The following is a 13,061-nucleotide window of genomic DNA, read 5'->3' on the forward strand; positions in this document are numbered from 1 at the left end:
ACAAGTACAAATTGCAAAGAAAGTGTTCATTAGTTTCTTCCTCATCCTAGTATAATATTTGAAATGTGAAAATAAATGTCTAAGGTTCACTAGTAAGCAGTTTTGAATATGCTAATACCTTAATTATTTTACTATATAACAAATTAAAATCAAGTTAAATCACTATTGCCTTATATCTAATTCCTGTTTTAAAACTCTCATAATATTTGCAAGGAGGAAAGTTGTTGCTAGACACACAAGCTGAAATACTTCCTAAATGCTATGAAATACTTCATAGCAATATGAAGGAAATACTTTGAGGAACCTGAAGAGAATGATCCATATGTAGTAGGAAGAAAAATAATAATTAAAATTTGAGGGCTTGCTATGTGCTTAGATTTTTACTTGTATTGTCTAATTTATTCATCATATAGTCTTATAACATAGACATTATTATGTCTATATTACGTGCAAAGAAATTGAAGTTTAGAGAAATTAAGCAAGATCTGAAGATAGGTATTAAGAAAATGGATAGGAATACTTCATAAAGAATATCTGAGTTTCCTTAATAGTGGAATAATAGTCTGGACACGGGGAAAGCCTTCACTTGGAGGTGTGACAGATCCTGTCATGTTTAGCGAAATAGTGAAATCATTATTAAAAACTATGAAATCACAGGGTTCATGGAAGGGATTTGAGGGCAGAGTATAGAAGCAGAGTGAGTGCCTGGTGGTATAGTTTAGATCTTACTATTGGTAGTGGTGAACAGTGATGTTACTTTATGTAGAGAACTAATTTGATCAGATCTCTAATTTAGTACTCTCTAAGCGATATGAAATAGGACCAGTGTGAAACTCAAAGGAAGAAAACCAGTTAAATGTGAAAGTTTAAAAGAGATGAATAAAGGCCAGAGTAAAGATGGTGCTGGGGATTGAAAATAGTGATGAACACAAAGACTTCTAAGGCAGAATGGGCAGAACTTGGTTACCATGGGATGTTTAGGCGAGCTATTAGGTAGATGGGGAATACAGGTCAAGTAGGTGGGAGAAGACTGAGTGGTAGATGATGGACCTATTGACATGGTTAACTGCTTATAGGTTTTCTAGAGAGATCTGGCAAACAACTGGAAATACTGGTTTTCGAGAAGATCACTACTGCATTTATGAATATTTTTAGTTTCACTACTTGGCTAACAAGCAGCTCTCTAACACTTTTTATTTGTTTCTGTTTTTTTTCTTATGTTTTGTAGTCAGTTAAATGAAAAGCCCTTACCTGAAGGTTGGGAAATGAGATTCACAGTGGATGGAATTCCATATTTTGTGGACCACAATAGAAGAACAACCACCTATATAGATCCCCGCACTGGAAAATCTGCCCTGTAAGTTTTTTTAAACATTATAGATGAAAAATAAAATTGATTCCAAGATTTTAATGTAAAGATCTGAATTAGCAAGGAGTGATAGTGCAATTCTTACTATTTCTTGAGTTGGTCTACCCATAGATTTCTTTTCACTAAATATTTTGTATTTCCGTTACCCTCCTGATATTTTCTCCTAGAGACTTTTCATATTTCTTACCATCTGCACACACAACACTAAATGAGACTATTTAGAAGTTACTATTAATTTAGCACTGCTCACCAGTTAATCCCTGATTTCTGATGTTTGCTTGCTTTTCTATTACCTTTTATCTTAAAAACTCCCTTTACTTTGTTTTTCTTTTCTGTTTTTGAAAAGTAACTTTTGTTCATTTTTAATGTGTTCATGTTAGGGTTTTTTATTATGGTAAAATATACATAACAAAGTTTACCATTTTAAGTGTACAGTATGGCATTAAGTACATTCACATTGTTGTGCAACCATCAGCCACCATTTATCTCCAGAACTTTTTTATCATCTCATACTGTAACTCGGTACCCATTAAACAATGACTCTAATCCTTTTTCTCTCCTGGTTCCTAATAACTGCTATTCTACTTTCTGTCTTTATGAATTTGACTACTCATATAAGTGTAATCATACACTATTTATTACTTGTGACTGGCTTATTTCACTTAGCATCGTCTCCAAGATTCATTTATGTTGTAGCTTGTGTCAGAATTTCATTCCTTTTTAAAGGCTGAATAATATTCCATTCTGTGATTATACTACATTTTGTTTACATGTCTGTTTGTGGACATTTAGGTTGTTTCCATCTTTTGGCTATTGTGGATAATGCTGCTATGAATATGAGTGTACAAATCTCTGTTCAAATCCCTGTTTTCAATTCTTTTCTGTATATACTCATAAATGGAATTGCCGGATCAAATGGGAATCCTGTTTTTTTGAGTCACTGCCATACTGTTTTCCACAGTAGGTAAACTATTTTACATTCCCACCAGTAATGCACATGAGTTCCGGTTTTTTAGTCCACACCAACAGTTTGCTTTCTATTTGTTTTTTATAATGCCATCCTATGGGTATGAAGTGATATCTCATTGTGGTTTTTGTTTTTATTTCTCTAAAGATGCTCACAGGGTTGAGCATCTTTTTATGTGCTTACTGTCTGTATATCTTCTTTGAAGAAATGTCTATTCTAGTCCTTTCCCCATTTTTGAATAATTTTTTGTTATTGAGTTTTAGAAGTTCTCTATATATTCTGTGTATTAATCTGTTATCAGATATATCATTTACAAATATTTTCTCCCATTTTGTGTGTTGCCTAAGAGTTTTATAGCTTTAGCTCTTACATTTAGGCCTTGAATCCATTTTTAATTAATTTTTGCAAATTGTGTCAGGGGTCCAATTTCATTCTTCTACAAGTGGATATCCAGCACCATTTGTTGAAGACTGTCCTATCTATGTGAGAGTTTATTTCTGGGCTTTCTATTCTGCTAGTCTGTATATCTGTCTTATTCCAGTACTACACTATTTTGATTACTGTAACTTTGTATTAAATTTGGAAATCAGGAAATATGAGTCCTCCACCTTTATTGTTCTTTTTCAAGAGATTCCATATGAATTTTCTCGAGATTCCATACGAATTTTAGGTGGATTTTTCTCTTTCTGCAAAAAAAAGTAATTGGGATTTTGATAGGGATTGCATTGAAGATGTAGTTCACTTTGGTTGGTACTGACATCTTAACAGTATTTAAGTCTTCTAATCCATGAACATAGGCTGTCTTTACATTTATCTGCTGCCTTTAATTTCTTTCAGCAACATTTTGTAGTTTTCGGTCTGCAGGTCTTTTACCCCCATGGTTAAGTTAATTCCTAAATATTTTGTTATTTTTGATGCTGTTTGTAAGTGGAATTGTCTTAATTTTCTTTTCAGATTGTTGATCGTTAGTGTATCGAAATGTAACTCATTTTGTGTGTTTTATGTTCTGCTTTGCTGAATTTACTTACTAGTTCTAACAGGTATTTTTGTCTGGAATTTTTAGGATTTTCTGTATATAAGATCACATCTTTAATCAGAGTTAATTTTTACTTTCCAATTTGGATGACTTTTTTTTCTTGCCTAATTATTCTGGCTGGAACTTCCAGTACTGTTGTATAGAAGTGGTGAAAGCAGACATCCTTGCCTTGTTCTTGTTCTTGATCTTAGAGGGATTGCTTTCTTTCATCATCGAGTGTAAAGTGAGCTATAGGATTTCGATACATGGCCTTTATTTTGTAGAGGTGGTTTCCTTCTAGTCTGAGTGTGTTGAGTGTTTTTATCAAAATGATGTTGAATTTTATCAAATGCTTTTATTTGCATCAATTAAGGTGATCATGTGGTTTTTTGTCTTTGTTATTAATGTATGGAATATTACATTGATTTTTCATATGTTGAACCATCCTTGCATTTCAAAAATAAATCCTACTTTGTCAAAAGAATTAAAATATTAATCCTTTTAATATACTGCTGAATTAAGTGTGCTAGTATTTTGTTGGATTCTTGCATTAGTGTACATAAGAGGTATTGGTCTGTAGTTTTCTTGTAGTTTCTTTGTCTGACTTTGATATCAGAACAATTCTGGTCTCATTACTTTTTAATTTTATACTTTCTGTGTATTAAAAACTTCCACGTTTAAAGCAGAAACTAGGAGTTCAGGCCAGTTAGGTATTAATGAAATTAGAAATGACTTAGATATGGAAATAAATTATAAATAGATACTGTCGTATCATTCATTTTAGTTATAATTAAGTTTGGATACATACAACAGAAAATCTCAATACATTAGTGGCTTATGTACGACAGAAGTCTATTTCTCTCCATCATTTAAAAATGTGGCCCAATGGGGCTTACACAAGACACTACTGAGTAATCCATGATTCAAAGAAGAAACCACGAGAAATTAGGAAATATTTTGTACTTAATGATAATAAAAACACAACTTGTGGATTTAACAAAAGTAGTCCTCAGAGGAAAATATATTGTTTAAAAGACTAGATTAGAAAATAAGAAAGGTATAATATCAGTGATCTCTGCTTCCATATCTAGGAAACTAAAAAAGAAAACTTCTTCCAAAATAAGTACAAGAAAGGAAATAAACATAAAAGCAGAAGTCAATAAAATGGAAATGAAACAAACAATAGAGAAGTCAAAGCTAGAAGTTGGCTCTTTGAAAAAGGTTAATAATATTAATAACCTCTAGTAAACCTGAGAGGAAAAAAAAAAAACCACAAAGTACTAATATGAAAGTGAAAGAAAGACGTCGCTACACATTCTACAGACGTTAAAAGATGATAAGGGATATATTTTGAATAACTTAATGCCATTTACATCAAACAAATTCCTTGAAAAATACAAGTCACCAAAATGGACATATGAAATAGTAAATCTGAACAGTCTTATGTCTGGTAAAGAAATTGAATTCATAATTAAACAATTTCCCATAAAGAAAATTTGATCTAGATGGCTTCACTGGTAAATTCTATCAGTACTATAAGTAATAATATCAGTCATATTCAAAACCATTCATAAAATATTAGAAATGGGAACACTTCCCAGCTTATTTTATGAGGCTCTTACAATCCTAATACCAAAATCAGACAAGAACAGTATAAGAAAATTGACTAATATTTCTATAAACATATGTATAAAAACTTTAACAAAATAATGACAAATTTAGCAAGATATAAAAGGCACATTATAATATCATCATGTGGAGTTTATCCCAGGAATGCAAGATTGATTTAATATATAGTGTAATTTACCACATTATCAGATAAAGGGAGAAAAATTATGATCATTTCAAGGAAGCACTTTACAAAATACAATGCCAGTTTATGATAAACTCTCAGCTGTCTTGGAAACTTTCTTACCTGAGAAATTGTATTTACAAAAGACCTACAGCTAACGTCACATTTAATGATGATTTAAATACCTCTTAAGATCATGAATAAGACAAGGAAATCTACTGTCACTACTTCCATTCAACAATGTATTGGTAGTGCTATGAGATAAGAGAAAGAAAATATATATAGGAAAGGAAGAAGAAAAACTGGTTGTTTTTTTTTTTCACACAGATAACATAGTTGTGTATACAGAAAATCATAAAGAATCTAGAAAAAACCACTAGAGCTAGTAAGTGAATTTAACAGTATTGCCGGATACAAAGTCAATATACAAGATCAATTTATCGTTACATCGAACATTTAGAAAATGAAATTAAAAGTAGTTCAGGGGAAAAAGCAAATAAGCCAGTGATATGAAGTTCAGGGCTAGCTTGGTGTCATTGACCTAGGCTTCTTTCTTTCCGTTCTGCCATCCTAGACCATGATCTCTATCCTCAAGGTTACCTCATAGTTTGGGATAGCTGCTGAAAACTTGAGCTATCATAGTTACACTGCAGCTGTAAAGTGAATATCAAATTGGAAAGAGAAAAAAATCACTTCTAGCTACCCAGCTCTCTTTAAAAGAGCCTTCCTGGACATCCTATATAACACTTCCACTTATAGCTTATTAGCCATAGTTAAGTCACACAGCCACACTGGGAAATGTGATCTTTATCGTACCAGTCTGCCCAGGTAAAAATCAGGAGTCTGACTTAAGGACAAAGGAGAGAATGGATTTGGGGATAGACAACATCCTCAGATTGAACCTACTTTACCTACCTCTGTTGACTGTATAATAGAAAAATCCCACAATAATGGCTTTAAAAAGATGAAAATTTATTTTTGTCTTTTAATTTAAAAATAGGGGAAATAGTCCTGGTGGTAAGGATATGCTGTATTACGGTAGTTTTGTATTTGACTGCTAAGTACTGAAGGATTGTTGTATTTTGCTTTTTCACCTTATAAGCAACTGTCATATTAACATTCTTCCTCAGAGACAATGGACCCCAGATAGCCTATGTACGAGACTTCAAGGCAAAGTTTCAGTATTTCCGGTTCTGGTGTCAGGTTGGTATCAGGACTATAATTCTATACTCCCTTTCTGTTGTTATGTTGCTTATGTTACACAGTTGCTGATTGTGGAAAGAACTCATAGGAAAACAGGTAAAATGAGAAATATCAGAATCACTTTCTCCTATTCTTATGTCAAAGAAATAGATTTATCAGTTTGATCATTTTGTGGCTTCTGTTATCCAGAAGAATAAATTTGAAACCATTCGAATAAGAAAACATCGCTGCTTTCTTCCCAGTACTCATTACTTTCAGATTGCAGAAGTCCTCAAACAAATGAGTTAAAACATTTTATGTATAAATTGTAATCAGCTCTTTTCATAGCTAGCATTTGATATAAATTACTTTGATAGATACCTACATTTATATATCAGTTTGATAGATACATAATACACAAATTACATGTGGTTATATTCAGAGTATTTTTCTCAGATGTGATCAGTTATTTCTGATGTATAAGTAAATATTTACTGAATTAATGATTTCTCTATAGGTCCTAAAGAAAATTAATGTGCTATTCTAAATGTTACTGTGATAAATATTTTTAAACTTCAAACTCAAACCGAGCCCATGTAAGCAAGAAGAATCTAAATTAGCATTTTGAAAATAAAATTAAGATTTATTTGACTCATTAAGTAAGCACGGTGCATATGGGGTCTTGTTTTCCTCTGTATCTTATATATCAAATGATCTATAATTAGCACGAATGCTCACAAATGCATGGTTAAATATTATTGAATATAAATTCATTGTCTACTTGTTTCTGTAAGCATAGACAAAAGTAAATAAAACTTTATCCTCTTGGGTTTTTGATAGGCCATTTTAATGGTGAGAGTTGACTTAAGTCATTCTTATATTTCAGCAACTGGCCATGCCACAACACATAAAGATTACAGTGACAAGGAAAACATTGTTTGAGGATTCTTTTCAGCAGGTACTGGTTTTATCTACTCACTAATTTGTCCCTGGCTGCCAGACCAGAGCCACCTTTAAATCTAAACAGTCTTGGAACTTTTTGATTTGAAGCCCTTGAATTATTAAGTCTAATCTCATTGCCAGCTACCTTAGTACTTAAAATTTAAAAACATGCAGATAGTTTTTTGTGTGTGTTTTTTGCTTTTGAAATGTCTGAGTAACTTAAAGTGATTATTGAGTTTCAAGTTTCCATTTCTAAACTAAGTGTTTGATTTGAAATAGATATTTAAGTAAGAAAAGAGACTTTTATGTGAAAATTATTAGATGGGTAGAAAAGGAATGGGGAAGACTTTGTTTATATAGTTCTGTAATACTTGCAATTTTACAATAAGCATGGTACTCTTTTCTTTTATATGTTCAAATGCATCATTTTTTTTATTTTTAAAACCCCACAAAACTATTACTATAAGAAAAAAGTTGAGTGTAGGTTTAAGCATCGTACTCTTATAATTTTAAAAACAAAAGGAAAGAAAGTAAATTGGTCATCGGTGGCAATATCTGTAAAAAGATGTTTTCAGAAGTCATCACAAATTTTTTTAGTTGTCTTCAGAACCTGAGTTGATTTACTATTTACCTTTATTTTGCAACTTTGTCAACCAGCTGCAACTAAATGTTAAGTGATTTTGTTGTAGGGATGATTAAGAGGACCAATGAAAAATGTCTTAATGTGAAAACATCCAGTTAGTCCTTGTTTTATGGCCAGACCTGGTTGTGATTCTTTATTATCAAGCCCCTGTGAAAATTGTGGTAGCTACAGCTTCAAGAAGTGCCACACTGAATGAATGCAAAGGAAAAGCGATTTTCCAAGATAGTTGACAGTAGCTAGCTTCTTGCTTTCAGAAAGTTATGTTTATTTCCTAATTGGAAACTCAGTTATTAACATTGAAAGGAAAAACTAGTTAGCATCCAGCTAAGTAGGAGCAAATAGCTTTTTAGCAGCAGAGCTTGGCTAATGCCATTTAGAAGATTATGAGTCATTTTCTTGATCTGAAAGAAGTTTCCAAGGCCATTCCCCACCCCAGTTATTACCTATTTCCAATTTTCATATTCATAACCACTGCATAGTCACTGAGTAATTTGGTGGGCTAGTTTTTTAGAACATAACTTGCCTGTAATGGTGCTGAAATCTGCAAAACATGATTAAATACCCCTTTATCTTTTGAAACCAGAGGCTTTTGCAGAATGACGGACCAAATGGTACAAAAACAGTTGTTTAAAATTTTCATCCTAGACATTTGACATTTATTAAATAAGTATGAAGTAAAAACTTGAAAAAAATTATTGCTTTGGAAGAGTGACAAATCTGATAGCAAAATTGTCATCATTTTTTTTTTCGTAACTGTTGGATAAGTTGTTTTTGGTAGTTAGTGTTTTTAATAACGTAGCACAAGTGCTTATGGGGGAAGTTGCAGGAAAAAAATTTTTCCTTTATATTAGGTATTTGTTAAAGGATAATATTTAAAAGTATTTTTTTCCAAGGAACAGTGAATCCCCAGGTATCAGACACAGGGCGCAAAGGAACAACCAGAATTTCCAAGAGAACAGTCACAGGTTTGGGGGAATAGCAAGAGAGAGCAGGGACTGCCATAGGGTTTGGGGAATAGCCATAAGGACAAGAAATAGCCAGAGGGAGCAAGAAAAGAACAACAAAAGAGGATATTTTTAACCTGTAACATCTCATTTGCATTGCTATATATGTACCCTATAGTATTTGTAGAGTATTTGTCAAAAACATGTCATAAACATTGAATTTTTTGTTACATAAGGGATTTTTTTTTGTTTGAATGAGATATGAATTCATTCAAATGATATATTAGTTTTGTGGGAACTGAGAGAGCCCTGACATAAACAGGTTACTTAGCCTCTCTGGATATTTAAATGTGAGAATTCATTCTTATCACTTCCTAAAATAGAGGCATTGTATCAACTTCTCCCTGTCTCCAGGGTTTGTTATTTTTCTTAGAAGAGTAATATTTGTAATGTACTACTGGCCCAATTGGGCCAGTAATTTGTTTTACAAAAGAAGAACCCAAATGACCATCAGTTGTAGCTTATTAAATCTACTGTCCTTAAATATGAAGATAATCTTATTAACCACTGTAGTGGGACACAAAAATTTGAGTAGATTTTTCAGGTATTTATAGGTTCCTACTGAGAATGAGTTTCTAAAGTTAACTATATTCTCTTTGCAGCCACTGTTTTTCATTTCCAAGTTAGCCAGTCGCTATTATGTATACCTTTGGACTGTAAAACAAACCCAAACCTGCCAAAACCAAAACAGACAAACAAACAAAAGGACCTCTGACCATGCCAACAGTTATCCTGCCCTTAAGCAAGCAAGAGAAACAACTTTGTAAGATAATAGTAGGGTCATTTAAAAAAATTATATATGTATAAAGCATGTAAAGATGTAGATATGTATAATATATAAAATATTATGAAACTTTAATGTATTTTCTGTATTTATAGTGTTGACTAGACCACAGATACCATTCTATGTCATGGGGAATTTTAAGTTACCTATAATGCGGGAGATTTCAAACCTGGAAGTGGTAGAATGGTGTTTCAACAACTACTTTTACCAATTCTTTTTTACGTTATTATTTTGTAGATAATGAGCTTCAGTCCCCAAGATCTCCGAAGACGTTTGTGGGTGATTTTTCCAGGAGAAGAAGGTTTAGATTATGGAGGTGTAGCAAGGTAGTGATAATATGAATACTCAGAACTTAGTTGCTTTCCTCCAAAGGTATCATTATACTTTGCTTGCAAGTATTATTTTCTCAATCTTATATTTCAGGAAAGTGAGATATAGCAAATTATTGTACCTTTATTCTGAGGCTACAGAATTTCACCAGCATTAATTGAGAAGGTACTCTGAGGTACTGCTAGTTGATTTCACACACATCACTTATTTAATCCTCAGAATAACCCTGTGAGATAGAATTTTAAAGGTAATAGTGAGATTTAGAGACTCACCTAAGGCACATATACTAAGTTGTAGAGCCTGGATACAAGCTTTGCATCATCAAACCAGAAGCCAGCGTTCAATCTCCCACCTTATGTCTATTCCACAGAGCATACAAGGCCCTATAGTGATCAAGTCATTTTCCCCATCACAGATTACTGATAGAGGTAATAATCACTCAATTCCCAACTGAGATTAATATATGTTTTGAGAATATAGAAGTCTGTTTAAAATAGGAGTTGAAAATTTTAATTCTACTTTCTTAATATTAGAGCTTCTAGTCAAACCCTAGAAGATAGACTGCTTTGCTTATTCCATAACAACATATTAGGTTAAAATTTTACATAGCAGTGGCAGTGTGGAAAGGCAAGGACTTTGGAGTCAAGACTGGATTGCAATCCTTTTACTGCACTCAGTAGTATGACCTGGGGCAAATATCTTCATCTGTAAAACAAGAATAGTTATATCTACTTTTCTAAGATTATTGTGAAGAGTAAAACTACTGTTTATTAATGACCTAGTTCAGACCCTGAATCTTTGTGTACTCACTAACTGGTGGCTACATTTTAGTAGTTTTTATTTATGTTGTGTTTCAGAGTTCACATTTCAAAATGTATGAAGTTGTCACAGGTAAATAATAAATGAGTAGAAACATTTGATTTCGTACAGGTTAGAGATAGTTTAGGAGGAAGGCAATTATTCAATTAGAAAATCAGCCAGCAGTTTTAAAGTGTTAAGCGGCATTACCACCAGAGGCCATGAACTAACAGGAAAAGAAATCTCAGACACAAGATGATATCACATGTATTGCCCCAGATCTGCTCCACTTACTGTTCTACCAGACCCACCCATGTTATATTAATTAGTAACTATAATCTTATGTTAATAGTGGTTGGTATTTTCACAGCATTTGCATTAGGACTTCTTGGTATTTTTCTAATGAATAAGTGGCTTGAATTAAGTGTTATTGCCTCTGTGAAATGGATTTTTTTCATATTTGTCTAGGATTTAGAGAGCAGTGGTACTTGATAAGGATCACTGTGGGTCTTAGTAATAGATGGAATAATATTAGACTCATTTTAGCTGCTCTAACCACATGAGTCAAAAGTACAGTTTAAACTTGCCCACGGATACTATTTCATCGATTCTAAGACTAACATTTTCATATTTTAATGTTTCTGAAATTGGCATGTGTTTCACAATTATAATTGGGAAAAAATTTTTAGTGGTTCATCAAATAATGGTGTCTTTAAAGATGATTATGTCTTAGATTCTTTGAAATATAATAATAAGCAGGGTGTAAATATCTCCGTAAAATAGATATCAGTTTGAACAGAAACAGTAAAAAGCAACTTGAGATTAGGAAACTGACCAGTTGAGTGTAGATTCCTGAGAACTTTGTAGCACTGCACATTGATTTTTTGGCATGGTTACTTACAAGATTTTTCACCTTAAATTTTTTTTTTGATTTCAGAGAATGGTTCTTTCTTTTGTCACATGAGGTGTTGAACCCAATGTATTGCCTGTTTGAATATGCAGGGAAGGATAACTACTGCTTGCAGATAAACCCCGCTTCTTACATCAATCCAGATCACCTGAAATATTTTCGATTTATTGGAAGGTTTATTGCCATGGTAAGTACAGTTGGAGAACTGTGTTTACTTTGCTAATTCAGCATTACTAAAGCATTGTTTAACTTTCTCATCTGAAATTTTCTCATCGCTAAGATATTTCTGTGATTGGATTTGTTGTATTTGCCCATCTCCCAGAAATATGTCTAACAGATCACATGACAGAGGAGCCTTTTTTAAATGAACTCATGTAACATTCTGAAATACAGTGACTATTATAATATTATCTTAAATGGTATTGTTTTCTTGCATAGGCTCTGTTCCATGGGAAATTCATAGACACAGGCTTTTCTTTGCCATTCTATAAGCGTATCTTGAACAAACCAGTTGGACTCAAGGATTTAGAATCTATTGATCCAGAATTTTACAATTCTCTCATCTGGGTTAAGTAAGTTTGTTTCCATTTAATTTATCAAAATATAGTCTAAATGCTTTCATTATGGTGTTGATAACTTATCTAAACTATAAACATATAACTGATTTATTAAATTTAAATGGTCTACATTAAACTTGACTCATTATTCAGTATGATAAATTTTACAGAAATACACCCAAAATCTTAGGCAAAAATATGACTTTAGAACATAATTTATAATTTTCTTATTTTCATATTATAGTTTAAAAGTAATTATTTAAGAACATAGTCCTTCAGTTAAAATTTTTATATGATTTAATTACTGTAACAAATAGTGTAAATTTCATTTGTGCAGAGAAAACAACATTGAGGAATGTGGATTGGAAATGTACTTCTCTGTTGATAAAGAAATTTTGGGTGAAATCAAGAGTCATGATTTGAAACCCAATGGTGGCAATATTCTTGTAACAGAAGAAAATAAAGAAGAATATATCAGGTGAGAGAATTCTTCTTTTGACATAATTTGGCCTTTCTGTTGGATTACAGTACATTCAAAATTGGCAATATTAGTGGACAGTATTTCAAAAAATAATTTTTGCCTTTTTACTAATCATTGTTAGAACTGATTGTGTATTATTAAGGACGTAATTGATCATTTTTCTACCTTGTAGTGTTGAAAGAGGAACAAGGAAAGTGCTATGGGAAGTCAAAGGAGGGAGACATCTAGTTTTAATCATGAAGCGAGTAGCTGATGATATTTAAGTTGAGCCTTGAAAGTTGGGGAGG

General features: G+C 32.4%; 1 protein-coding gene across 2 annotated transcripts in view; it reads left to right on the forward strand.

Annotated features, from left to right (window-relative positions):
* Positions 1 to 13,061, forward strand: part of ITCH (itchy E3 ubiquitin protein ligase) — a 145,485-nt gene that overhangs the window by 116,157 nt on the left and 16,267 nt on the right. For both annotated transcript variants that reach the window (XM_039864107.1, XM_039864106.1), the window contains exons 14-20: positions 1,229 to 1,357; positions 6,274 to 6,346; positions 7,212 to 7,283; positions 9,936 to 10,024; positions 11,764 to 11,923; positions 12,175 to 12,308; positions 12,631 to 12,771. In XM_039864107.1, the coding sequence (XP_039720041.1) occupies positions 1,229 to 1,357; positions 6,274 to 6,346; positions 7,212 to 7,283; positions 9,936 to 10,024; positions 11,764 to 11,923; positions 12,175 to 12,308; positions 12,631 to 12,771 (798 nt within the window). The remainder of the gene's footprint in view (positions 1 to 1,228; positions 1,358 to 6,273; positions 6,347 to 7,211; positions 7,284 to 9,935; positions 10,025 to 11,763; positions 11,924 to 12,174; positions 12,309 to 12,630; positions 12,772 to 13,061) is intronic.

The sequence above is a fragment of the Pteropus medius genome, unplaced genomic scaffold, assembly GCF_902729225.1.
Source record: "Pteropus medius unplaced genomic scaffold, Ma_sr-lr_union100, whole genome shotgun sequence".
Taxonomy (NCBI): Eukaryota; Metazoa; Chordata; class Mammalia; order Chiroptera; family Pteropodidae; genus Pteropus; species Pteropus medius.